This window comes from Delphinapterus leucas, chromosome 6, assembly GCF_059928025.1.
Source record: "Delphinapterus leucas isolate spDelLeu-1000000601 "Yukka" chromosome 6, BTC_Dleu_Yukka2, whole genome shotgun sequence".
In the NCBI taxonomy this organism is placed as follows: domain Eukaryota; kingdom Metazoa; phylum Chordata; class Mammalia; order Artiodactyla; family Monodontidae; genus Delphinapterus; species Delphinapterus leucas.
This window is the reverse complement of record NC_143134.1, coordinates 18,794,985-18,822,973: the sequence shown is the minus strand read 5'-3', so window position 1 is coordinate 18,822,973 and position 27,989 is coordinate 18,794,985. Positions and strand designations below refer to the sequence as shown.

The 27,989-nt window shown below is 51.6% G+C and overlaps 2 protein-coding genes across 3 annotated transcripts in view; both read left to right on the top strand.

The window, feature by feature from the left end:
• The window catches only part of EPHX2 (epoxide hydrolase 2), a 56,850-nt gene extending 55,883 nt beyond the window's left edge, over positions 1–967 (top strand). Inside the window, exons 17-18 of one of the 2 annotated variants that reach the window (XM_089912780.1) lie at positions 284–342; positions 486–967. In XM_089912780.1, coding sequence (XP_089768906.1) covers positions 284–342; positions 486–564 — 138 coding nt within the window. In that variant the 3' untranslated portion in view covers positions 565–967. The remainder of the gene's footprint in view (positions 1–283; positions 343–485) is intronic. The other variant, XM_022594994.2, reaches the window with a different exon arrangement.
• A 4,613-nt stretch (positions 968–5,580) lies between these two features.
• The window catches only part of LOC111185404 (L-gulonolactone oxidase), a 33,404-nt gene continuing 10,995 nt past the window's right edge, over positions 5,581–27,989 (top strand). The window contains exons 1-6 of the mRNA XM_022594993.2: positions 5,581–9,396; positions 10,143–10,244; positions 12,911–13,036; positions 14,314–14,408; positions 18,293–18,383; positions 21,705–21,890. Coding sequence (XP_022450701.1) covers positions 9,394–9,396; positions 10,143–10,244; positions 12,911–13,036; positions 14,314–14,408; positions 18,293–18,383; positions 21,705–21,890 — 603 coding nt within the window. The 5' untranslated portion in view covers positions 5,581–9,393. The remainder of the gene's footprint in view (positions 9,397–10,142; positions 10,245–12,910; positions 13,037–14,313; positions 14,409–18,292; positions 18,384–21,704; positions 21,891–27,989) is intronic.

Here is a 27,989-nt window from a genome sequence, read left to right as displayed (position 1 = left end):
CCACAATGAGAAGCCCGCGCACCGCAACGAAGAGTAGTCCCTGCTCGCCACAACTAGAGAAAGCCCGCACACAGCAACGAAGACCCAATGCAGCCTAAAATAAATAAATGTATATAATAAAAAGATAAATAAGGCAGTGCATGTGGAGCACCTAGCACATAGTAGGAGCTTGATCAGTGGTCATTCCCTTTCTAAATCACGTGGGGTTTTCAGGGGGGCGGCCCACCGGGAGCAGAGAACTTGCCTTCTGCCATTTACTTTTCCGGGTGGGGTTTTCTTCCAGATCCCCCACCTGAAAAGGGGTCACATTAAGGACTGTGGACACTGGACACAGATGGAGAAGTAAGGAGATGGCGGTCCCTGGGTGGGGGGCGTCAGGGCTCCCTGTTCGCCTCCAATAAGCCGCTTGCTTTACCACCTCTGCCTTCGCCTGAGTGAGGGAGTGCGTCCAGACAGATGCGAATTGCCTTCTGTTCCCGTTCCAGGCCCACAGAGTTGAATCAGATCCTCATTGAGTGGCTGGAGACCGACGCCAGCGACCCACCGGGGGTCTCGAAGCTTTAGGGTGTGACGTGTGTCAGCCGCCAGCAGGCAGTCCAACCGCTTCATCTGCTGGGGGCGCTTCTCTGGTACCCGGATGGGGCCTTACCCGCATCTCTCAAAACCAGCAGCATTGTTCTCAAGGGCTTTGCAGCAAAGAGTGATTTTCTCTAAATGAAATGAGTCAGATTTGACATAATTTGAGATATAGGAGAAATCACGTGTGATTAATCCTCTGGGTATAAACGTATCACTTTATGTCTAAGGATGGTTAGTGCTCTGTGGGGGACAGAACGGGATGGCCAGGGGGTGATTTCTCTTTGATTATCAAGTCAGCGTTTTGATGATGCAAAATGAGCAATTGAGAAGCTTTTCAGCAGAGAAGGGAACGCCTTTATTCAATAAAATGAAGACAACTGGCTTAGTGCTGTTTGAGTTCTTGGGAGAAAAGCAGAGTGATTGTTCTAAGAAAGTATCGCGTTTGGGTGAACACTGTTTCCTCTGCTCTGACTCTCTCCGAGTCTCTGCAGGATCTGGAACAGTGCTGTCTGGTAGAACTTTCTTTTTTTATTAATTTATTTTATTGAAGTATAGTTGATTTACAACGTTGTGTTAATTTCTGCTGTAGAGCAAAGTGATTCAGGTACGTATGTGTATCCATTCCTTTTCCTATTCTTTTCCGTGATGGTTTATCACAGGATATTGAATGTAGTTCTCTGTGCTCTACAGTAAGACTCTGTTGTTTATACGTTCTATACGTAGTAGTTCGCATCTGCTAATCCCTCCCCCACCCCCCTCCCCCTTGGCAACCACAAGTCTGTTCTCTATGTCTGCGAGTCTGTTTCTGTTTTGTAAATAAGTTCATTTGTATCATATTTCAGATTCCACATGGAAGTGATATCATATGGTTTTTGTCTTTCTCTGACTTACTTCACTTAGTATGACAACCTCAAGGTCCATCCATGTTGCTGCAAATGGCAGTATTTCATTCTTTTTTATGGCTAATATTCCACATCTTCGTTACCCATTCATCTGTTGATGGACACTTAGGTTGCTTCCATGTCTTGGCTATTGTAAATAGTGTCGGAACAAACATAGGGTGCATGTATCTTTTCAAACTATAGTTTTCTCCAGATATATGCCCAGAAGTGGGATAACAGGCTCAGATGGCAACTCTATTTTTAGCTTTTTGGGGAACCTCCATACTGTTTTCATAGTGGCTGCACCAATTTATATTCCCGTGGAACTTTCTGACACGAATGAAATGGTCGGTTCTGTGCTAACAGATAGAGTGGCCACCAGCCACGCGTAGCCATGTGCGCTGTCTCCCTGCTCTGTTGGCATGGTGTGCTCACCAATCTATGTTCACCTCCCTCACTGCTCTTTCTGCAGGGCAAGCTTGTGGACAAGGTGGTGTCTCCAGGCTGAATTCTGAATTAGGATGAATGTAAATTAACCAGGCAGAAAAGGGTATGTATGTCCAGGTGTGTGCAGAAAGCAAGGGGCAGCTTAGAAATGTTAACAGCGATCATTCTTAAATACCCCTGTGTGCCTGGAGCCCTACACTGACCAACTCTTATCCTTCCCATTTAACAGATGGGAAAACTGAGGTTCAGATAATTTGCCCAAGGTCACTTGGCTACTGCGGGGCAGAGCCTAGATTCAGATGCATGCTGTCTGGTTCTGCAGGCTGAGCTCCATCTACCAAAAGCTCTTTTCTTTTCTGAATCTGGGGTGAGACTACCCAGATCAAATCCCTGCTCGGCCACTGACCACAGAGTGACCTCGAGAAAGAGGTTACTGTGCTTCAGTTTCCTCTAGTAGAAAAGGACATTAATAGCACCAGATTCATAGGTGGTCGTGAGTATTAAATGAGTGAATACATACAGGGCCCTAGATGGTGCCTGGCACAGAGGAAGTGCTACTGAAGTATTAGCCATAAAATTTCCGGTTTATCCCAGGATGAGGCTTCTGAGGGCTTTAAACTTCCAGCCAGCCCACCACCACCTCCTCCCTTTTGGATCAGAGAATTAAAGGACTCATTTAAAAAGCAAATGTGTGCTCTGGGGGAATGACTACAGAAGCCGGCTAACATTATTTCACTAACTGCGTGTGTCCAGGCTTATTTGTCCAGAATTGGTTGGAGGAAACAAGAATCTTAGAACGTCTCTCATCTGAAGAAGAAGCACAAGTAGGCAAACCTATCCGGCCTGTCTCCATGTCCAGTATTCCACCCAGTAATCTCTGTAAACCATTCAAAATGTTCAGAAATTCTACTCTTTCGGCAAATAAGGGCCGGACGAATCTAGTTCGTAGCATTGCAATACAAATATCACCAGTCATACAAGATTGAGGGTCATAAAGAAAACGCTCCATTGGAAAAGGTCTTTAGGTCATTCCCGAAAATACTTTTCAGATGCCTTGTTAACTACAAGTTGTTTGAAGTATGTTCAAATTGATTTGATTTAAAAATGTTATTTTTATTTCAGACTACAAAGGGCATAAATAACAAGTGTATTTACCTCTGCAGAGGGAAATAGCTTTTTAAAAGAGGCATGGAAGACCCCACCCACATATCAGTGAGATCATAGAGCTCCCTCCAGGGAGCTGAGATCACTCCCAGGTTCTGTCCTCACACTCGGTGGCTGTCAACTAGCAGGGTCCAAGGTTTCCGGGAGAAATATCTTCTAAAAATGCATCTATTTAGAACATGTGACCAAAAGCTGTTCCTGTCTCTCTTGGGGTGTAATGAACCCATGGTTTTAGGCCTGGAAGTGACTCTAAGGCCCACTGTTCATACTGACGTTACCACGAGCACAAATTAAAACTAAACAATGGTTAAAATATGTAGGTCAGAAGCTCAAAGGTTTCGGCAACAAGAATTGGGTGGGAAATGTCATGCCTTGCAGTTCAAAGGAATCCGTCTGGCCACACATAAAATACTTTCTTGGCACTTGTGGAAGCTTCTCCCCAGTGTTGGCCACTGCACCCAATTGTTAGTTGTTTCTTCTGCCAGACTGTCAGCTTCTTGGGATTGGAGCCTGCCTGTCTAGGCGATTCATCCTTGACCCTAGCCCAGCGCATGCCTGGTGTTTTGAATGGGTAAATGAGTTAGTTTCAAATGCTTGATTTTTGATGTCCTTCTTCATGAGATGGATGACCAATTGTCTGAGTATTTTCACCGCCCCAAGCCTTGGTAGATCTCTTACTGTTGGCATGTGTGCCGATAGCACTAAATTCAGGAGAACACATACAGACTGTAGACATCTACACATCTTCCCTAGGATCCGTTGGATAAACCACGAGGGTATGTCACTGAGCTTCTGCTTCATGAGACAAATGCGATAATTATTTTAATAACACAGTTGAAGCATTTAAAGATACTGTAGGTTTTTACAGCTTTCATATTGATAAGGTATGGGTAGTCATTTTGGCAGTTTACCTAAATACATTTTGTCTTATTTCCATACATATTTCCTGGATTTTGAGGCTGGCACCTGCTTTAGAAAGAATACCAGTGATACCCCTATTCCTGTAAATTCACTTTTTTAAAATTGTGGTCAAACTTGCGTAACATAAAATTTACCATTTTTCAGTGCACAGCTCAGTGGCATTAAGTACATTCACATTGCTGTGTAGCCATCACCACCGTCCATCTCCACAACCTTTTCATCTTCCCAAGCAACCCTGTCTGCATTAAACACTAACTCTCTTTTCTCCATCCCCCAGTTCCTGGAAACCCCCATTCTAGTTTCCGTCTCTGTAAATCTGGCTCCTCTAGTTACTTCATATAAGTGGATTCATACCGTATTTGTCTTTTTGTAACTGGCTTTATTTCACTTAGTATAAAATCCTGTCAGGGAAGAAGAAAACTTTCCTCTACCCTTCTATGTTCTTCTGGCTGGTCTAAGAATTAAATTGACATGAGATAGATTAACAGGAAAGATCAAATTTAATTTTGCACATAACGGGAACCCTACAATACGTGAGAGGGTCAGAGAGAGAAAAGTAAAATGAGGTATATGTGCCACCCTGAGCTAAGGAATGGGATAGGAGCCTGGGGCTTCCAAGGACAGGAGGGTCATACACAGGATGATAAAAGGAAGAGCAGATGTTGGGTACTTAGGTATTTGCCCTGCCATATACGTGGTGCCACTCAGACAAAATTTATCTCCGGTAATAACTCTTTTCTGGGAAAAATCCCCAATTTAAATTCTTGTAGGTAGTTGAGGAAGGAGCAGGAGTTTCTCTTGAACCCACAGGGGCTCTATAGCCTTTAGCTCCTCGTGCAAAAGTAACACACTCTGGGGAGGCTCGTTCTGAGCCCCTGAAATCCTCAAGGCTTGTCCATGTTGTGGCCTGTGTCAGAATTTCCTTCCTTTTTAAGGCTGAATAATATTGCGTTGTATGTATATTCCACATTTTGTTGATCCAATCATACATCAGTTGACACTTGGGTGTACAAGTATCTCCTAAAGCCCCAGCTTTCAGTTCTTCTGTGTACGTACCCAGAGGTGGGATTGCTGGATCGTACGGGAATTCTCTCCATGGTAGTGTTTTCCACACGGACTGAAGCATTTTACATTCCCATCAGCAATGCCGAGGGTTTCAGTTTCTCCGCATCATCATTGTCACTCGTTTTCTGAGTTTTGGGTAATAGCCATCCTAATGGGTTTGAAGTGGCATCTCTTTGTGGTTTGGATTTGCATTTCCCTAGTACTAAGTGACGAGCATCTTTTCATGTGCTATTCACCATTTGTATATCTTCTTTGGAGAAATGGGCATTCTTTGCCCATTTTTAAATCAGGGTTGGGTTTTGGTTGTTGTAGGAGTTCTTTATATACTCTGGATATTAATCCATTATATGATTTGCAAATATTTTCTCCCATTCTGCAGGTCATAAACTCACTTTTTAATCAAGTAGAAATTTACTTCCAATTTTAAAAGGACCTGGGTTAGGACCTAACCTCTGTTGTGTATGTAGTTCCTTACTGTTTTCCATAAAGTTGCTGCCAAGATGGATGGGCAGATCGCCTCAGCACTGGGGAGCTTGTGTGACTATTTGGCTTGTGTCAGAATTTGGAAGACAAAAACAATTCTTTGTTTATGCGAATCAAGGTAAGAAAAATCCAGAGAAAGCCCCAAACAGTGGTCTTGGTTGCCATTGGAATAGATTGAGGAGATGTATTATTTGGTCAGTGTCTCCATCACTTATCCTGGATTGAGATAGAAGGGAACCCTAAGAAGCAGGGGATGCTTTAAACCTTGCCATCCAGCTTTGTCATTTGTTGAATGACAACAGATGAACTTTATGCCTTACAGAAGCCTTTTTATTTATTTATTTTAATAGATCTTTATTGGAGTATAATTGCTTCACAATACTGTGTTAGTTTCTGTTGCACAGCAAAGCGAATCAGCCATATGCACACACATGTCCCCATATCCCCTCCCTCTTGAGCCTCCCTCCCCCCCCCATCCCCCCCTCTAGGTCATCACAAAGCACCGAGTAGCTCTCCCCGTTCTGTGCTGCTGCTTCCCACCAGCCAACTATTTTACATTCAGTACAGCAGCCTTTTTTTTTATTTTTTATTTTTACATCTTTATTACAGTATAATTGCTTTACAATGGTGTGTTAGTTTCTGCTTCAAGCAAAGTGAATCAGTTATACATATACATATGTCCCCATATCTCTTCCCTCTTGCGTCTCCCTCCCTCCCACCCTCCCTATCCCACCCCTCTAGGCGGTCACAAAGCACGGAGCTGATCTCCCTGTGCTATGCGGCTGCTTCCCACTAGCTATCTACCTTACGTTTGGTAGTGTATGTAAGTCCATCAGCCTTTTTTTTTTTTTTAATTTAATTTATTTATTTATGGCTGTGTTGGGTCTTCGTTTCTGTGCGAGGGCTTTCTCCAGCTGTGGCAAGCAGGGCCCACTCTTCATCGCGGTGCGCGGGCCTCTCACTATCGCGGCCTCTCGTTGCAGAGCACAGGCTCCAGACACGCAGGCTCAGTAATTGTGGCTCACGGGGCTAGTTTCTCTGCGGCATGTGGGATCTTCCCGGACCAGGGCTCGAACCCGTGTCCCCTGCATTGGCAGGCAGATTCTCAACCACTGCGCCACCAGGGAAGCCCCATCAGCCTTTTTAAAGAGAACGAGCTGGCTGAGTGGGACTAGGAAGTATATCTACCTATCAGAAATCATTAAACACTCTTCCAAATGTTCACAGTGTTTCAAAGAAATGTGTTAAGTTACCATGCACAAATTGTATATTAAGGACTCGTTTTCATTGATTAATAAACACAGGAGGGGAAATGATTTTTTTAAAAAAAGCTTCAGCGGCCATCGAGATGGTAACATTAATTTCCCTTGCCAACAAATGTTTGAAAAAGTTGAGACTCAGCAAGTATAGAACAAGCTGAGTCCTTCAGACAAGAAGAAATGAGCAATATACCATCGACCTCAACCACGAGGTGGTGGCGAGGCAGATTGAATTAACTGATAGACACCATTTTTGCTGATCTTTATATTTCTTTTCATGTCATTTTATTTTAGTTTTCCATAAAGGCGATTCATAAAAGTGATGCGACTGGCTTGGGGGTGAGGGAGGAAGCGTTCCACACAAGGGCGGTAGCACAGGGTGAAGAAAGCAAGCCTGGTGGGTGACTCCAGTCTTCAGGAAATCTCAGCAGAGGAGGGAAGGGAGCCTGCAGGCAGTCTGGGGGCACAGTCCAGGCCCACCGACACCCATGGCATCCAGCTTCTGGAATGTCCTGCCTCAGAATGCATTCACCCAAAGGAGAAAAACTGGCTTCCACTGTAGTTGCAGAGGAACATTTGTGGGTGGGCACAGGGTACATTTCGCCTGAAGCTGTGGGACAGGGCTTGAGGGTGAGCGGGAAGCAAGCTATTTATTTGGGGTGGCATCGGGCTGTCCCCTCCCCTCCTTGCCATGGGCCTCTTTGCCCTTCTGGCATGATGCTTACCCCACCCCATCTGATGGCCACAGACCCTGGACCCCCTTCCAACTCGGAGGAGGGACAGTAGCCAACCTGATAGGTGCTTTCTCCATCCCTCAGCCCTTGGGCCTCCCCACTGCACCCCTACCAAGGCCTGCCTCTCCCAGGCAGGGAGTCTATGGGGAGGTGCCCTCGGGTGATGGAGCTGGCAGCCTTGGAGCGCCCTGGCCCTGACTTCCACCAGGGACAGCCCGAGGGAAACAGCGCAGAGGCGAGAGGACTTGTTCTTCTCCCGCATAAAGTCCTTGGTGGAGACCCTAGCACAGGGGCTTGCAGGCAGCCACAGCAAAGAACCACAGACTGAGTGGCTTCAACAACAGACACTCGTGGTCTCACAGCTCTGGAGGCTGGAAGTCTAAGGCCAAGCAGTCGGCAGGGTTGGTTTCTCCTGAGGCCTCTCTCCTTGGCGTGTAGACAGCCGTCTTCTCCCTGTGTCCTCACTTGGCCTTCCGTTTGTGTCTGTGTCCTAATCTCCTCTTATTTAGACACAGTCATATTGGATCAGGGCCCATTCCAATGACCTCATTTTAACTTTACCTCTAAAAATCCTATCTCCAAATACAGTCACATTCTGAGGTCCTGGGGGTTAAGGCTTCAACCTAGGAACTTGGTGGGGGGAACACGATTCAGCCAATGACACAGGTCCCAGCTCTTGTGCCAGATCGGCTCCTTTCTGTGGCCCTGAGCTCTGCAGATTCCTCACCCATACCTGGGACTTTCCTCTCTGCTGTTGAGCTGCTGCTAAGCGATCATAAACAACAGCATCTCCACTAGTTGGGATCTCCCTGTGGGGAGCACATGGCTACCACTCCCCCTCAGCACACAACCTTGCAGTTGGGGAGTGTGATCACGCACACACACACATGCACACGCACACACATATGCACCTGGCAGCTGGAGAAGATCCTGGTTTGGGGGACACAGGTGTTCCCCAACCCCTATTCCAGAACAACTTCTGTGTATATCTGACCCCAAGCTCCGATCCTCCAGCCCGGCCTCGCCTCCAAAACCCTGGAGCTGTTGCTCACGCTTCCCGCTAGACCCCAGCTCTTGGCTTGGAGAGATCGAATGCCAAGATGCTCAGTGACTGATTAATCTGTTCATTGCACAAACGTGCCTCAGAGGCTGGTGCGGTGCCAGGCACTGAGCCAAGGGGTGGTGACGTAGACAGGGACGTCCCAAGGAGCCTGCCACCGAAAGCTCAACGCTGGGGGCAGATGCAAGAGCTTGAAACCTTTTCCAGCTCTGATGGTGTCCCGGGGCTCCTCAGACGTCTGCTCTAACCTTTATGTCCACCCAGAGGATTAGGCAAAAGTGCCACCACTTTACTGGAGGGAAAACCGAGCTTCACAGAGGTTAACCGGCAAGGCATGGAAGAGGAACCCAGGTCTGCCTGCCTTAAGGCCTGGGGAAGGAAGACCTCAGCTAGAAGCCTCTGCCTGGTCCGAGTGTCACTCGTCCGCCCCCCCCCCCCATACCCCGTCCGCCGTGCCTATACTTGGTATCAGAGCTCAACAGCTTTCGGGAAGAGAGCAGCCGCCTTGTAAATGCTGCCTGCCCACTCTGCGGCCTGAGAGGAGCCCCGGGGCAGGGGGCAGGCCAAACTGCTGTTTGTCTGGGTGGAGCCTGTCGTCACACTGTTTATCCACCTCTGCTGGAGCCCCAAGCCCCTCTGTGTGCTGCAGCTGCAGAGTCGGCCCTGAGCTCCTGCGGTCACCGTCACCGCGCTGCTGGTTCCAGCCCCCCGCTCCGCCTGGCCTCCGCACCCCGCTGCCCTGTGCTCTGCTCCACGAGGAGGCCGGAGTCCACCAAGGCCACTGACCCACCGCTGGAGCCATGGTAGGTCCACGTGGCCAGCTGTTCAGCCCTGCCGGTCCGCATCCAGGCTGGGCCTGTGAACCCGGCTTGGGAGGGCAAAATGAGGGCAGGTGTGGGGCTACTGGGAGGCCACGGGGAGGCTCTTGAATTGGACTCGCGGCTCTGGGGAGCCACTGGGGTGCTGGGGAAGGGATGGAAGAGGAAGGCCGGGGTTGGACTCCTGTGTCTTTCCTTGGTTGCTCTGTGAGCTCGGGGAGGTTACTCTACCTCTCTGGGCCTCAGTTTCTGCTCCTGAAAATGAGAGTAATATTACCTATTTCGTGGCTTTATGGTAAGGCCTAAATAAGGTGTGACATGCGGAGAGATATGACATGTGGAGGACCCCGGAACAGTGCCCAGCACACAGCGGGGATCCCACAAACGGGAGTCTTTTCCCCAAGGCTCTCTGCTGTGGCCTCCAGGCCAGGAGAGGCTGCTGTGCTGTCTCCCAGGGCTGCACCCCTGATCTCACGTAGCCCCCTTCTCCGAAGGAGGGGCCGAGTTTTCTGCGTGATCTGCTGCCCTGACCATGGGGGTCAAGGGAGATCATAGCAGGAAGCCCGCACGTGGCTGCACGGCTTTAGAGCTTCCACTGTGTGTTTGAGCTTCCCAGTGGCTCAGCACCGTGGCCCCAGCCTCCCATCTCTACAATGTTGGGACAGTGGGATGGGGGTCAGGGCAGCCCTAGACCACTTACTGGTGGTGACCCGGGTTTTGTCCTATCACAGGTCCATGGGTACAAAGGAGTCAAATTCCAAAACTGGGCGAGGACCTATGGCTGTTATCCGGAGATGTACTACCAGCCCACGTCTGTGGAGGAGATCAGAGAGGTGAGTGTCCATCTCAGCACAGCATGCAGTGGTCCAGCTCCTAGACCTCCAGCTCCATCTGGGCCCTGCGGACCAGGCCAGCCCCAGAGAGGAGGTGGGCTTCCCAGCTAAGACCCTCATCCCCAGCCCAGAACTGCCGGTGGGGTGACAGCACCATGGGGTCATCTGCAGCTGAACGCTGCTGCTGCGTGACCACTTGTGGTATCTGCCAATGACTGCCGGGTTTTTATTTCTGGCTCAGGTCTCTGAACTTCATATTCGTTTTGACCTCTTTCATCAAAGACATCACAAACTTACATGCCCCAAATGATGTTTTTGATGTTTGCTTTCAACCTGTCCTAGTGTAGTCTTCCCTGACTCTATACCAACGACGGGATTGCTCAGACTAGAAGCCAGGAAGTAGGTCACTGTCCCTTATCAGACCTCAGCAAGTCCTGCCTCAGAAGTTTCTAGAACCCACCTCCCTCTCTCCGGCACTGTTGTCACTAAGCCCAGGCCACCATCCCTTCCTCACATGCCGTGGCCTGTGATGGCCTCACCCCTGCTCTCCCAGCTTCAGTTCTTACCTCCCTCAAATGCGCTTTCCGCAATCAGCAAAAGTAATTTTCTTAAATTCTAAGTTGAATTGGGCTACTTTCTTGCTCTTCAGAGGCTTTCATTGTTTGTGGAATAAAACCCCAACTCCTGGCCCCAAGGCCACGCATCCTCTGGGCCTCTGGGCCTGTCTCTCCGGCCCTGGCTCGCTACCTCCGTACCTTAGTACTTGCTGTTCCCACTGCCTGGGATGCCTGTCCCATCGCTTTTAATGGGACTGACTCCTTTTCATCCTTTAGGTCTCAAAGTAAATCACCTCCTCAGAGGCTTCCCAGACCATCTTATCGGAGTATTTCCCCATCTTCTGTATCTCAGCTCCTTGCTTATTTCTTTCATTGCATATTCAAAACCTGCGGTGATTTCATTGACATGAACATTTGCATGCTTTTGTCTCTCTCCCTCATAAGGATTTAAGACCATGCTTGTCTTCTTTTCCATTTTATCCTCAGCACCCAGCCCTGTGACCTGTACACAGGAAGCACTTACTGAATATTTGTTGAATGAGTGAATGAATGAATGAATGAATGGACATGACCCGACTTCTGCCCTTAAAAGACTTGCCCCTAAGACAGGCTGCATGTGACTAACCCCAGAGGATGCAGACGTTTCCCTAGCACCAGCAGAGAACAGAGAAGGGAGAAATTCATGCTGTGTGTGTGTGCATGGGTGTGAGTCTGTGCACAGGTGTGTGTGAGGGCACTTGGAGGAGAGTGGTGGGAACGGCACTGTCACCACTAAGTGATCAGCACCACTGCTTCGTATCTGTGGTCTCATCCATCCCCACAACCCCCTGTGAGGTAGTGATTGTTACCCCCATTTTCCAGATGAGCAAACTAAGGCTCAGAGAGGCTTTGTAATTTTCCCATATTAGTAAGTGTCAGAGCCAGGATCCAAACCAGGATTCAAAACCCCCAACGTCTCATGCATGAGAATGAAGGAAGGTGGTCACTGAGCCGGGCCCTGGAGGATGCATAGGAGCTCCACAGGGAGCTGGGCAAGGGCAGTGTGAGGTGAAGGAAGGTGAGGAGGACACCTGGAGAGTCATCAGACATGGCTGCCGGAGGGTGCATGGGGGAAGGGGAGGGCAGAAGAGGAAGGCTGGGAGGCAAAGTGGCTTTGAACAGATCTGAGGGCCTTGAATGCCGAGGCAATATGCTTCATTCTGAGCTGAGGGGAGAGGGTGGAGGGGTGCCGATGTCCTGCGTGTGAAGGCTGTTTCTAGCCGTGCTAGCTTGCACGACTGTGAATTACAAATAGGAGGAGGCTACTGCAGGCCTGTGTTTCCCTGGAGAGCTGGGAGGGTCGGAGGGGCGGGTGGGGAGGAAATAAAAATAGTTGTGTGGTCAAGGGAGTATGAGGGAGATGGTGTTAAACAGATATCTTCATTGTATTGACATTCAGTAGAACCTGCAGCCTTAAACGTGCTTTGCGCATGGGGGTGGGCGTGGAAGACAAGTGCTATGGAGCATTTCCCAATCTTCCTTGACCCTGGAACCCCTCGAGGTATAAATCCTGAGACTGGTATTCCACGCCCAGACACAAGGGTGAAAGAGTATGGATTCCTTTGAGTGACACCATGCATTCATTTCTTTATTCATTCAAGATCACTAGAGACGGCCTATTCCCGTCAGGCCCGGGGTAGACACGGGGGGGGGGGGGGGGGGGGGGGGGCGGGGGGGGGGCTACGGTGTCAAATTAAGCCACCGCCCCTGCCCCCGGGAGCCTTCATCCACCCTGGGAGGCAGCTGAGGCCCATGTGGGCCAACATGAGGAGACGGGCCTTCTTCTGAAGGTACCAGGTGCCTTTGAAAGGTTTTGCCCAGGAGAAGAATGTGATCAAGTTTGCCAGCTGCCTCGGGGAGCACGCCCAGGAGCCCCACTTTGGGGTGCTTCCTTGGTTCTCCCTCCCACTCGCTCTCCGGCCCGTCTCTCTGGCTCTTTCCCGGAGTGGCCTGCACAGCGGCCTCCAGCCAGGCAGGGCCTTGGGGGGCTGGGGGCCCAGAGCCTGGGTGGCCCCGTGGCCTCACAGGGAAAGGCCTGGGCCGGGTCTGACGCAGGCGTTGCCTCAGCAGGTGCTGGCCCTGGCCAGGCAGCAGAACAAGCGGGTGAAGGTGGTGGGCGGTGGCCACTCACCTTCAGACATCGCCTGCACCGACGGCTTCATGATCCACATGGGCAAGATGAACCGCGTCCTCAAGGTACTCGGAGCCCTGAGCTCCCCACCTCTGCTGGGCCCCATGCCGGGCAGCCGTGGTCTCCGTCTCAGAGTCCAGGCGGAGACTCCTTAGCCTTTTCCCTTGGGCCTTATCCCCTCCCCACCTCTGAGTCCCAAGGTGACCCCCCAATTCCTGGTCCCCAGTGGTCGCCCCTCCCCGGGGTCCTGCCTGGGCTTGCTCAGGCCTCTCGTCTGGTCTATGCGCCCCCTTGTGGCCACGGAGAGGATGTCCTTCCTCCCCTCCGGCCAGGGCCTCCTCTCCACTTCTCTAGAACAAGAATGGCAAGTCAGGACCCCAGAGGTGAACTCACAATGACAAATCCAGAAGGCTTTGCACTTAACTTGTTTTGCGTATGGGGAAACTGAAGATCAGAGAGGGAGAGTGATTTGCCTAAGGTCACACAGCCGATCCGCAGCAGAGCAGGCTGCAGACTCAGGGGTCTGACATCAGCCCTGTGCTGGGATACCGTCCATGCAATTCAGCCATGAATTCAGGCCCCACCACCACCACCTCAGGTGCCTGCCTGGGAGTGAGAGTACTGGCAGGCGTGCCGCCCGTTAGGAGGGCTCCTGTTCTCACCTGACCTGACGGGGCCAGCTCCCCTGAGCTGTAATTTTTGCCAGGTACCCTCCCCTCCAGCCCTGCTAGCAGACGTTCTGGGTTTCTCTCTACTATCTATTTCCTGATTTGCTCAGGCTGACGGTCACCACCCCGTAGAAAATGTTCCACTCAAGACATCAGTCATGGCAGAAATTAACTCTGATCGCTAATTAGTAAGGACTGCGCTCCAGTAATTGATTTTGCCAGGCTCTGCACTCGGGGTCAATGGAACGTGTGTTTTGGAGTCACACAGATGGGATTCTCATCTCGGTTCCGCCACCGATGTTTGTGTGACCTTGGGCAAGTGACTTCAAGTCCCTGAACTTGAGTCTCCTCGCTGTGAAATGGAGGGAGACTTCTCCTCCCCCAGCCCCTGGGGCAGCCATGGTTGGGGGCAGTGGGTCTCAGGACACAACACAGTTCTCCCAGTCCCGCAGTGACTTGGGCAAATCCCTTCTCTTCCCTGCTTCTTATTTCTTTCCCCTGTGAAAAGAAGGGTTACGCAGAATAGTCCCAAAGCCCCAGCACTCTAGGGCTCTGCCTGCACCCCTTTGGCTGCCTGCAGCGGGAGACACGCTTATACTCACAGCCCTGCGGGACTGCAGGACAAGGAATGAGCGACGGTCTAGCTCATCCCAATCTCTGCTGGTCTCTTGCAGGTGGACACGGAGAAGAAGCAGGTGACCGTGGAGGCCGGCATCCTCCTGGCTGACCTGCACCCACAGCTGGACAAGCACGGCCTGGCCTTGTCCAAGTAAGAGCCACCTCCCTGATTCCCAGGTGGGCCAGTGATGGCCCCTGCTCCCTGCCCTGGCCTTGGCTGGACACTCAAGCATCTGTCAGGAGCCAGAGAGAAGCACTTCTTAGGATGCACCTGTTTCTCTGGACCCCTGTTCCTCCCCCACAGAGTACCCATCTCCCCATCCCCTGTGTTCAGGGGCTATTGTGTGAGAATAGAAAGAAACAGGCTAGCATTAAAAAACGTCTAGTACAGGGATGGGAAAACCATGCATTAAGCCTTTCTTAAAACTTGCAATAAAACTATATGAACCCAAACAGAAAGATATACAAAGTAAGCACTCAGAGAAGCAGAAGAGCATATGCTGATTGAGACACAGGGCTTCCTGGTATACCTATATGTGGCTTCACTTGTTTTTCCTTCCAAACGTGGTATCAGTGAATGCTCAAGTTTAATATCAGGAGGCTTCCACCGAAATAGGAAATGAATTTGGCTGAATGCAGCCAAAGGAGTGAATGTCTAACTGTGGGGCTTCAACCACTAGAAACAAGTGACAGAATTATTTTGGATATTGGGGTAGCAATCTCTTCACAGCTGGAATTGCCACCATAGAAGCCTGTGGTTGGTCTTCAAGTGTGGGTGGTCCATTCACCTAGCTTTCTCATTGCAGGCCCTGAGGCATCACTATACTTTTTCACTCTGAAAACTATTCTGTTTCTGCCTCTCCAAGGGTCATGGCAACTCAAACATTTATGGAGTGTCTACCATGTGCAGGCTTTGTTCAGGCCCAGAAGAGGCCAGGATGAATAAAACCCAGACCCACTCACAAGGAGCTCCCTGCAAGGTGGGGAGACAGACCCGCGAATTGACAAGCGTGACACAAAGCAAGAGGCTCAATGCCAGAGAAGTGTTCAGGGCACCGTGGTGTTCCTGGGGGCCCGTGTTCAGCCTTGGCAGGCAGGGGAATGTGTGAATGGATGGGAATCAGGGCAGGCTTCCTGCAGGAGGGTGCCCTTGGTTGAGCCCTAAAGGATGACCTGATGTGAACCAGAAAAACGAGAGGAGAGAAGGGATTCAGGCAGAGAGAGCAGTGTGAGTGAAGAAAGCCCAGGAGAGGGAAGGTGTGGGAGCGTGCAGGGGTCTGTATGCAGCTAGCGGACACATCTCCGTGACCAGCGACTACAGGAGATATGTTCTGTTAATCACAGGCTTTAGCTTCTGGGCCCTGGAGCATCTCTGTGCCCTGTTCATGATATATCTCTGTCCTCCCTGGGGACCCAGTCCTCCTCCAGTACCTGCCTACACAGGGCTCATCTGCCTCTCAAAGGGAGTTTGGATGTCCTGTCCTGTGTATCCCAGGGGCCACCTAGGTCTGCAGCTCCAAGGATGCTGTGGGGACCTCGGGAGTGGCTGGGGGATTGGGGGGAAGCACAGAGCTGTGTCAGGCCGCATGCCGGTGGCTTGATGTCCTCTCTCATCATATCATCATCCCTGGGAGGAAGGCCCCATTTAAGGATGCATAAAGCAGGGTCTTGAGGCAAAGGTGCTTCTCAAAGTCACGCAGCTGGGAAGCTCTGGAGCTCCCACTGTGTGGTGAGCCAGAGGGAGCAGGACACAGGCGCTGTTCCTAAGAGGGAGGACAGCAGCTTGGTGAAGACCCCAGCTCCAGAAGCAGGCCTGGGTGCAAATCCTGCTTCTACCTCGTACCAGCTGTCACTCAAGTTCCTTGACCCTTCTGGGCCTCAGAGTTCTCATCTAGAAAATGGGTCTGTGAAATAGGGGCGCTCAGAGGCCTGCGTGAGTCAGAGGTGCCCCACACAGTAATTACCAAGTAAGTGTCGGTTCCCCCTTCATTTTCCTGGCTCTGTCTTGCTCCACAGACTCTGGAAGTGACCTTTCCCTTGTTCTCTCCACCCCTCGGGGGACTAAAGTCTAATCCTTCCTTCCTAGGTCTTCCTCCCTGAGGGCCTCACGTTTGTCCAGCTTATTTCTTTTACTTATTTATTTATTTTTATTGAAGCATAGTTGATTTACAGTGTTGTGTTAGTTTCAGGTATACAGGAAAGTGATTCAGTTTCATATATGTGTGTGCGTGTATTCTTTTTCAGATTCTTTTCCATTATAGGTTATTCCACGATATTGAATATAGTTCCCTATACTATACAGTAGGTCCTTGTTGGTTATCTATCTTATATATAGTAGTGTGTATCTGTTAATCCCAAACTCCTAATTTATCCCTCTCTTTCCCCTTTGGTAACCGTAAGTTTGTTTTCTATGTCTGTGAGTCCACTTGTGGTCTGTAAATAAATTCATTTGTGTCATATTTCAGATTCCACATATAAGTGATAGCATATGGTATTAGTCTTTCTCTTCTGACTTAATTCACTTAGTATGATAATCTCAGGGTCCATCCACATTACTGCAAATGGCATTATTTCATTCTTTTTTATGGCTGAGTAATATTCCATTGTATATACACACCACATCCTTATCCATCCATCTGTCAATGGACACTTAGATCAGCTCTTTCTTTTAACGTGGTCCCAAGCCCATTTCCGTGTTGCTCGTTAGTCTCTGTGAGCTTCGTGGACAAGGGTAGACTTACTGCAGGTTGGTGAACCATCCCCTCCCCTGTCATGGGCACATGGTCGTCCTCAGTTCTTCACTATCGTTCATGATGCTGTGATGAACATCTTCGCGCATCTGCCTTTCCACACGCTGGGGCATTCCCTGCGACAGGACTTCTGTGATCTTCTTTTAACATTCTGGTATTTTCACAAGGGGTGATATCACCAAGTCACCCAACTAATGTGGACAAAAAGGTAAGAGTGACACAAGAGTGAGGGTAGAGGAAGGAAGAGGCTTCGGTTTCTTTCCTCCTCTTCCTGTTTCACCAGGGCCGCCCCAGGTCTCATTGCAGGAGGGTATGAGGCTAGATTTCCTCATCCTTGTCAACCTGTCTCTTTGGAAGCCAGGGCCCTCCTGCCTCTGGGGCCCTGGGTCTGTGCTGAGGGCCAGGTTGGGTCCAATACCCGCCCTCCTGGGTGGGCTCATTTCTCAAGTGTGAACCAAGGCAACTGGGCTATCGTGAAGCTGTCGTGTAGCGTGCAAAGCTCCAATCTCCTTGGCTCCCAGTGGGCCTTCTGTAAACACTGGTTCCTTTCTCCTTTCAGCCGGGGCTGGGATGTCTCAGAGAAAGCTCCTGAGAAGTAAGATTTCTGAAAAACTCCTGACCCACTCTCTTGCCTGGACCCTGAGATCTGAGCACATCTTTCTAATTCCTGTCCTCAGAGCCCACGCCGGTGGAGGCGTCTTATTCCCCTTTAGGAATCTGGTCCTCGTGCACACAGCATCCTCTTATTATTTGTTCCAGGGCCTGGAACACCAGGCTGAGGGGTGCGGGCTTGATCCTGGAGGCCCTGGGGGACCCTGGAGGTTTCTGAGCAGTGGGTGACATGATCTCCTTCTCCTGTGTCCTCCTACCATCCTGGGATGGCTGTGCAATTCTGACATGGGGACTCTACAGGCCTCGATAGGCTGGGTCTGGAGAAGTCTGGAGAAGTAGGAGCGTTTGGCCTGTGGTTGGTGGAGAAGATATTGCTGGCAGATGGAGGTCGGAGGAAAGGGATGTTCTAGGCTGCAGAAAGCCCGAGGCAGGCAGGCAGGCAGGCCTCCCCTCGGAGCTGAGCCGTATCCCCACTAGCTCATCTGACGGGCCACGCGGCTCACAGACAAGGGCTGGCTTGAGTCAGACGATCTAAGATGTGGTAAGTTGGGGACGAGATTCCCAGGCAGGAGATGGATCAACTATTCTGCTCTGAGGGGCCTCACACCGAAACCCCAGGGGGCATTGTCACAGGAAGCCTAACTGATCCCTTCGTCCCTCCCCCTCCCTCCAGCCTGGGAGCCGTGTCAGACGTGACTGCAGCTGGCGTCATTGGGTCCGGAACGCACAACACGGGGATCAAGCACGGCATCCTGGCCACCCAGGTGAGTCTATCTGCTTCGCCACTGACTGCCAGGGAGAGGGGAGGTTGGGACGGAGCCCCTTTCACCCTTTGCACCGTGGCTGCTGGACAAGCAGGTACTCCAGGGCAGTGTCGGCACAGCTCCACGAGGGCCTCAAACCCACCCGGTCTCACCTCTGACGGAGACTCGGCAGGGGTCCTTCAGAAACATCGTCTCCCCTAACCCTCATCCGTCCCCAGCAGACACAAGTGACGAAGGCGCCCTCATGCATGTTGACGCAGCCCTGCCTCTCAGGAGCCTCCTGGCCACCCTGGGGAAAAGGGCAAGCAGAGCAAAGGGTTCCATCCCCATTGAAAGGTCTGAAGCAGGAGCCAGGCAAAGCGAGGGGACTTTCCAGATTAGCAAGTCGGGGAGGAGCCAGGAAGGAGCCCAGCACAGGCAGGCCTGGGATCCGCACCTGACCTTCACCAAAAAGCATTTCTTAAACTTCACGAGAGCCCAGTTTGGGGCACAAGTTTGGGGCTCAGACCTGCGCCCCAGACCTAAGCCTGATGTGTGCTGTGTGCGGCACGTAGGCAGATTTTTAACTCCTCTGGACATTCCTGTTTTCAGCTGTCACCTGGGGAGAATACTCCTCAACCCAGGGAGGGTGTTCAATGAGACAGCATGTGTCAATGCCAGGGGGCTGGATGACAGTTCATGACGCCTGCGTCAGGAGCCACCCCTTTGGGGGGCAAACTCCTTTAACTTTCAGTTTTAGGAGGAGCTTCTAACAGGCCAGGCTATGGCTCCGTGAAGCAGCCTGCTGGGGGGTACCCATGGAGGCTGGCCGCTCACTCTCGGGGGAGAGAGAGAGACCCTCGTGCTGGCCATAGCTCACCGCGTGCCTCTCTGCCGAAGTCCACCTACACTCTGGGCCATGTGGCCTCTGGCCATCGGAACATCACTGCTAAGTGCTGGTGTTTGGCTTTTGCCTCCCAGCTCTTTGACTATTGTCTGTGTGACCAGGGAGGGGACAGGCCTCTTCCCCTCTGGCTGCCTCAGTTTGCTCCCCTGGAGAATGGGGATGATCGCAACAGCAGTGCGTGCAGGGTGCTTAGCTGAGTGTACACAGTTAGTGCTCAATACATGTTTGTGATGGGTTTGTATGTAGGACAAGGCCCTTTCCAGAGCCCACACTCTACGCTGTCAAAGAAATGTCAGCATCCTGGCGGCACTGACCGCACTGATGGCTTACGTGTTCCCCAGTCAGCCAGCCAGGAGCACGGCTCCTCTGTTCTAAGGAAGACGGACACCCCGGCAGGTGCTGTCTGACTGTGGCTTCTGGGAGCTGGTCCCACGTGCTCCAGTCCAGAGCTGCATGGGGTGGATAGAAAATGGCCAACAGCACTTTCCAGGGCTTCACTTTGTTTTCTCACACACCACGAGGGGGAGCCACTTCAGAGTTACTGTTCCTTAAATCTGCACTTTGCTTTCTCATCAACCTTATGCACTCACACTGGTGGCCCTTGTCCTTTTCCTCCCCCCTCTTTCAAGCACAAAAGCCTCAGAGAATCACCAGGCAAGGGAGAGGCATCCTGAGGGGATGCCATGAGCCAGGGAAGGGGAAAGGCCCAGGGCATTCGACCACGAAGCAAAGCAAGGTAGGTTTTGTGAGACCTGATTCCCAGGCACTCAGAGCCCTCCATAGACTTGTCATTACCCTCTCAGAGCAGGGTTCACCGTCCAGGAGAGCCCAGTGGTAACTGGGGCTGAAGGATAGTAAACCACCCCTCCCAAGATTTGGCCACAGTCCTAGTCTACTCTCCAGGGGTGAGGTCAAGCTGGTTGCCTCAGTTTCTACAAAATGATCAGCAGAGTATGGAAAAGAATTCTGAGTGGCCAGAAATCAAAATGCACATGAGATTTACTGGCCACTTCCCTGAGGAGGCTCAGCTGAACAGGATGGGCCCCTGCACGCAGGAGACGGGAGGGGACTGGCATATTTAATATCCACTGTACCCCAGGCAGTTAGCTGGGTGCATCACATACTCTCTCTGAGTTGGTTATTCTCATTTCACAGATGAGGGAACAGAGAGGTTAAGTCACATGCCCAAGGTCACACAGCTGGTGAACCATTGTCCACCTTTATTGTCACTGGGCCCTGCTGCAGTGTTTCACTGGCAGCTCTCATCCTCTGCCCTGGATCTCAGACAAAGTCTGATTTTTTTTTTTTTTTTTTGCGGTACGCGGGGCCTCTCACTGTTGTGGCCTCTCCCGTTGCGGAGCACAGGCTCCGGACGCGCAGGCTCAGTGGCCATGGCTCACGGGCCCAGCCGCTCCGCGGCATGCGGGATCCTCCCGGACCTGGGAACGAACCCGCGTCCCCTGCGTCGGCAGGCGGACTCTCAACCACTGCGCCACCAGGGAAGCCCCAAAGTCTGATTTTTATAAAAATCATTCTGACGCCCTCACTCCCACAGAGGGCCACCGTGCCCCATTTCTGCCAATGTCTCCTCTTTCGTCTTGGTTGCTGTTAATTAGAATTAGTTCAGCTGTATCTGTTCTCTCACCCTGAGCACCCAGCCACCAACTGCACACGTCGAAAGCAATTTGCATCCAAATGAGCAGGTAGCAGAGTGTGGAAAAGTACTTCCACAGGCAATGAAAGAGGATTCCTCTGGAAATGGGGGCCAGGATACTGACGATAACCGCCTGTCTTCAACTGCCCAGCCCACTCTTTGCAGAGACCAGAGGTTTCCAGTTGTGTGTGGCCAAGTAGGGGAATCTAGTTCCTGAGGCAAGTGAGACGTCCCCGAATGAGAAGATGGACTCGAGTCGGTGCCCAGGGGGGAAACAGGCAGAGAGAGCCTGCAGGGGACCCTGGTCCCCGGGCTGCGTGTTGGGACAGCAGGGCCGGCTCTCCCCCGGATGCACACACATCCTCCCTTTGCCTTCACAAGCCCCCTGTACCCAGGGCCTCAGGGCTCTTTGGAGCCTGTGTCATCTTAGACTTCTTCCGGGCAGAGGACAAGCTCGCTGCATCCCGAGTGTGAAGTCCATAGAATGACCAAGGCAGTGGTGGGAGGACAAGCCACTGGGGTCCCACGGAACCACATGGCTGAGGGCCGATGCCATCCAGACACAGCCTCCTTCTCCCCATTTCCCCTTCCTCCCTCCCCCAAGACTGAGGCTCCCTCAGGCTGTGACTGGGGACCCAGCTGGGAAAGTTCCCTGTGACCAGATGACGGTGGGCTTCTGGGACTAGGAGACACCTGGCCTCACTTCCAAGGACAAACGGGGAAGTGAGGACATCACGCAAAGTCTAGGGGTTCTGAAATGTGGCTCTTCTCCCACTGCCAGGTGGTGGCGCTGACCCTCCTGACGGCCGACGGGACCATTCTCTTGTGCTCTGAGTCCAGCAACGCAGAGGTGTTCCAGGCGGCACGGGTGCACCTGGGCAGCCTTGGAGTCGTCCTCACCATCACCCTGCAGTGCGTGCCCCAGTTCTACTTGCAGGAGACTTCCTTTCCCTCAACCTTGACAGAGGTACTGTCTCTCCTTCATCACCGCTCAGCCTCAGAAAATAAATGGAGGGCATTAGTAAGTCATGCACCACTGAGAGCCCCCGCGGCTCTGTAGGCCCCCTGCATGGGGCAGTGGGCTGACCTCACCAGACCTTCGTTGGCCCTAGGTTACTGTAGCAGTATCCCTTTGTGAGCAGGTCAGGGGAGCTCAGAGGAACTGGATGATGCGGGGCAGAAAGGATAGCTTCTGATTGATAGCAGTGTTTTTTTGAATGAATGAAAACCCATGTTGGTTAGCTGGATGGATGGATGGATGGATAAATGGATACATGGATGGATGATGGATGGATGGATGCATGAATGAATGGATGAATGAATGGATACATGGATGGATGATGGATGGATGGATGCATGAGTGGATGGATGAATGGATTATGGATGGATGGATGGATGATGGATGGATGGATGAATGAGATGAATGACTGGATGGATGGATGGGTAGCATGGAGTAGGCCTGAAATGCCTGGCAAGCATGGACCTATCCCTGGTAATCACTAAGCTATAGGACCCAAATCTATGGTTCCAAGTTCCTTGGCATTTGAGTTCCTCCATAATCGCCTCACCATTCAATACAGGTAGACCCTCTGTGCAGATGGAGTCGGCAGTGATGCAAGCAGTACTGGCCCCACATGGTTATGGCGGGATTGGGGACCACATTGACCTGGCCTTGAATGCTGGCAGTACCACTTCCAAGCTGTGACCCTGAGCCAGCCACTGAACCTTGCTGAGCCTCAGTTTCCTCATCTAAAAGCAAAGTAAATCATGTCTACCTTAAAGTATTGAATCTGAGGATTAAATCAGATAACACCTGCGAAGTGTCTAGTTCAGTATTGAAACATGTTCCCCACGGTACCTAGTCAGTGACGAATGGAAAATATTGTTACCTAGAATCTGGTCTAAAAATCCTTACCATTGGAATTTCTAATGCATTAAACCTCAAGGCAAAGGATTTAGATCCACAAGGCCCTTTACTCAGAGGCATGGTGTTTGGTGAAACTTTAACCCCAGAAACTTTAATCCCAGTTGGTGGCTGAGAAAGTGATTCTGGGGATGCCTGTAGGGGACGCAGCACTGACCCCTAGAATATCAATGCTGAGCCTGCGTGGACCAGTATTGGCAAATGAGCTGCCTGATGTTTTGGCCCAAGAAGGAATTGCTTGGCAGTGACGATGCATGGCTAAGCCAGGGAGCCCCATGAGGGTGGGGCTGGTCCATGTGACTGCCTGGAACCACCCCGGGCTCTGAGCTCTTGGGGGCCACCTCCAGTCTGCCTCCCCAGACCAGCGTTAAGGGGCAGATCTAGGCCTCTTGTTCACTCCAAGCAGGCCCTAGCTTCAAATATAGTCACGTTCTGAGGATGAGGGCTTCAATATATGAATTTGGGGTAGATGCGTTTCAGCCCAAAGCAGAGATCAACAGCCCCCTGGGCGGTTGACCACGGCAGTGGATGGGATCACCCACGGAGAGAGGGTCTGGGGGAGGACAGAAGGGAGCCTTAGTCCTTAGTGTCCGGGACAGAGCAGCCAGGAGTCCAGCGCTGTGGGGAATCAGGGATCAACATGAGGGTCTGGCCATCAGGAGCCATTGCTGACCTCGGTGAGAATGGTCTCAGTGGAGCAGTGGGCAGGTTAAAGGGGGGGTGGGCATCGCAGGCAAAGAAGGGAGCTGGGCAGAGACCACCTCCAACCAGAAAGGGGCTGCAGCGTGCTTAGTTGTTGAATCTATTTTCCTGCCTCTCACTTAGGTCAGAACTTGTTCATTTCGAAGCTGAATACTTTGACCCAGAGATAGAGAGATTGCTTCTTTTTTGCAAGTAGGACTGGCCCCCGGGCATGCGTGTGCGCACACACACGCACACACACACACACAATTATACAGCAGTAACACTCAATGAGTATATTGTAAGGGCTCTGGGGAAGCAGGCAGGGCCCCAAGCCTGACTGTGCAGCTCGCTCTGTGTGACCTTGACCAAGTCCTTCAAACTTCTGGAGCCCCGGTTTCTTTGTCTTTTAAAAGTGGGGTCAGATTAGGTGAACCCCGAGGTCCTTTTCAGCGCGGACGTTCTGTAAACCAGTGCGACACTTCGATACAAGACTGTGTCCGCACCTCGTCACCCAGCCCTGCAGACAGAGGGTCCTCTCTTAACGTTATTCTTTCTTTCCCCTGGAGCATCTGGTGACGTTCTCGGCCCTTATCCCCAAGGAGGGGCGTGAACCCTGGTGGGAAGGCCCCGTCCTTCCCCTGGGACCCCAGCCCATCCTGCAAGGCCTCCAGGGGCTAGACCCTGCTCTTCCCCCTCTTCCACGAGTCAGCAGATCCCCCGTGGATTCTCTCCCTACCCACTAGCGGCTCCTGCTGCTAGGCCGCCCCGCGCCCTACACCCAGCTTAGGTCTCTGTGGGGCCCGGCATCAGCATACGCAGGACGCCCACGGACAGCCTTCCCTGCCCCCAGTCGCCGGCCACAGATGAGGACCGCACAGAGGGTGGGTGGCATTTACAGCCCTGGCATTTACTGCCAGCAGTATGTACAGTCAATTGGCCCACATTCGATTCACTTTTGCCCTCTCTCCACTCAGAGCAGCCTTTAAGGGGCCCCTTCAAGGGGCTGGGAATGCTTGGGAAGAAGTGTAAGATGGAGGTGGGATCCAAGACCCAGGCTGCTTCCCTATAGGAGGAAACAGCCCATAGAGGAAGGAAGGAGGACCAATCGGAGAACCGTCACTAGACCAGTTGTTCCTCACTCTTGAGTTGCATGGAGGTTTTCCTTCTAATCCAAAAGGAAAAATAATGGGGCCTCACTTCCAGGAGCACGCAGGTTCCTGAGAACTGAGAGGAAGACAGTAAACCTTCCTGGGTTCATACGTTGACATCGGCTCCCGGTTTCTTGCCACTCAGGTGTCTAGGAAGCTGTCCCACCTCCCCTGGGGCTGCAGACCATGCTGCCCCGAGCGTTTGCCTCTAAGTAGCAGCTGCTCCGAGATGCACACAGCCCCCCAGCCTCATGTCGCCTCTAGACGAGGGTGGGCTCCCTGATGGCCAAGCCCTCCAGGTGGGCTGGTCGTGAGCCACAGGAGGGCATTGGAGGAGAGGACAGGAAGCCAGGACAAAGGACTGTGACGATGGCTTTCTGCATGTAAAGGCGGGTTTGAAGATTCAGCTTCTCGGCCACTTTGCCTTCCCTTGTGTGTCTTTCCTTTCCTATTCCCTTCCTCCCATCCAGCATGTGTATCTATCCTGGGGCTTCCAGCCTGAGCTCTGGAAGAGTCCCAGGAAAGCCACCACGAGGGTGCAGTGTAGAGCCTGTGACACCTCTCTGAGCCAGACCGCCCTCTCCACTGACCCGCTGTGACTTTGCACAATTCCTCCCTCCCCCAGCCCCAGCTTGGATTCCTCACCGATACAGTAGGGATAGGAGCACCACTGTCCCCACGGGGTTGCTGTCAGGACTCAAGGACACACAGCACTTGAGTCCACTGCCCTTTATAGCCTCCGAGAGAGGGACCCTCAGTCCGTCCTCTCTCTGGCTTTATTCGAAGAGAATACTACCTACTGATACCTGCTCTGTGGGTAGATTCTAGACTCTGAATCTAACACTGCACTTTCCAGGCCACACGTGCTGGTTGCCCTAATTTGCTCAGGAGCCTCTTAACATTTGTTTTCCCTTCTCCTTCCTGCTTGGTGGTCAGTTTCTGGAGAGCAGGGATGTTATCTGAGGTCTTTTTACCTCCCCAGGGTCCACAAAATACAGACCTCAATACCAGGTAACTCAAGGTCAGTTGGTCAAGAATTTATTGAAAATCCATCCCTTTCTGGGATTTTCCGCATCTCCTCCCACCCATGCTGTGTGTGGTCCATCTCAGATGCAATTCCGTGCTTCCCGTGACTGATGTTCTTAACTACATCCCAACACGGTTTCTGAAGGTTGCTCAAAGCCGTATGAGAGGAAGGGGGAGTTCGGAATCAGTGCTTCTGGGCAGTGAGGCCAAGAAGAGGGCAGCCTTCATGGCTTTTTATGACAGTCTCAGCATTTCTGACTCTTTGCAGTCTGATTGGTATGAAATCATAGCCCGTGAGAGGACATGAGGATTTTGGAAATTGCTGTCAACCTTTTGCCCTTTATGCCATGCAAACCATAATGAGATGTGAGGAGTACAGCTGGCTGCCTGCATCACCCGCTCCCGCTACGCTCTGGGAAGCAGGTTTGGTCCCAGGGACACACCAGCCTTGTCAGCAGCATCCCAATGCCTGCCACTATCTTGGGTGGTCGTTCGCTGATGACTGGGTAACCTCCAGCCACGGGACATGGAGCTCTCAGCTTCTGCTCTTGAGCCTGGTAACCAGGTCCCAAGAGCCAACTCAGCAGTGGCAGTAATTTGGGGGGAATGAATCCTCTAGAACCCTTCATGCCAATAACATGGCAAGGAAGACTTCCTCTGGGGCCCAAACCCCTTTGATGGTGCTCCCAGGAACCACAAGTCAGACCGAGGAAATCCATGATCCTAGGGACCCTCCTCCTCCAGATAGGATTGTTTGTAGGCCCTGAAGGGAGAGAGATAAGCTCACAATGGGATGGGCCTTGGATGGGCTCCATCGTTCAGCCACCACTCCATGCTGAGTTAGGGAGCACAGAGGGTACAGAGCTGGAGCATGCGTGGTGCATGCCTCCAGGAACTTAGAGTTTAGTGTCGGGGAAAAAGATATGCCTTGTCCCTCTAATTCAGGGAGGAAAAGAAATGACAGAGATCAGGAGAGAGGCACAAAATGTGATGTGAGAGTGGCTCTCATCACTCCATTCGGGGTGGAAATCTGGGCACGCATCTCTCAGTCACCAGAGCTGAGAAAGGGGCACGATTACATTTACTGCTAAGATTCTGGGCAATATAGGATGGCCTTGGATGCTGGGACATGAGGAAATGGGGGATTTTCTGCTCTCTCGTGTCCTAGCCCCATCCTCCATCCAAGGCCCAGACTGTGTTCCCTGCTCTCCCAGGAGAAAATCAGCTCTGCCCGGAGGTGATGGGTCAGGGGTCCACCACCCAGTCAGGAGGGAAGTGATAGTAACAGGGTTCTGGAGTTTCTTCCTGAACTTTCCCTAGGTCTATAGCCCAGCAGAAAAGGCCCTCCTCTTCAAATAAGGAATCATAGGGCCCTCCCGCATTTATTGTGTCCAAGGAGCTACGCTAGCAGCTCTAGGGCAAGGGGTTGGGAAACTACGGCCCACAGAGAAGAGCTGGCTTACTGCCTGCTTTTGTAAATAAAGTTTTATTGGCACACGGCCACACTCCTTGTTAATGTATCCTCTGTGGCTGCTTTCACGCTACCATGGTAGAGTTGTGTAGCTGGAACAGAGACGGTAAAGCCTAAAATATTTACTATCTGGCCCTTTACAGAAAGAAAATTTGCTGATCTCTGCCCTCAGGGAGAAACTAAATATGAATGAAATCGTCACTGACCTATAGGAGACGCTTGATGAATTTCAGAGACAGATGTATGCTTCAATACCTGTAATATACTTCTGGGATGGATGTGATATAAATAGAAACTGCTTAGAATGGAAGGAGAGAGCTTTGGGGCGGGGGGGGGGGGGGGGGGGCGGATTTACATGGAGCTTTAAAATTACAATACATCTCAGTTCAGATCCCACTTTCCAGGTACTCCACTGTCACTCGTGGCCAGTGGTGAAGGTACCGGACAGTGTCTGTAGAAGGAGGCATCTTAGTCCTGAACTGTTTGGGCTCGATTCCGTAGGAGACGGAGCGCTGCTGGGGATTTTTGAGCTGTGTTTGGGTGCTTCCCTGTGACGTTGTCTGGAGAGATGCAAAATGGAGCAAATTATGAGGCTACTGCAAGAGGGCCGGTGAGAGCGAAGGCGGCAGCTAAGTCAGCCACCGTCCTTGGCAGCAGGAGCGGATTATAGGGAAGACTGGAGAGACACGTGCGGAGATGCAATAGGGTGACCGACAGCCTGGGCCTGGCATGGGCTGGGGGAGGTTTAGCATGGCAGCCAGGTCACTGGAAGGCAACCCATTCCTGTATCCCCCAGGCCCCATCAAGCATCGG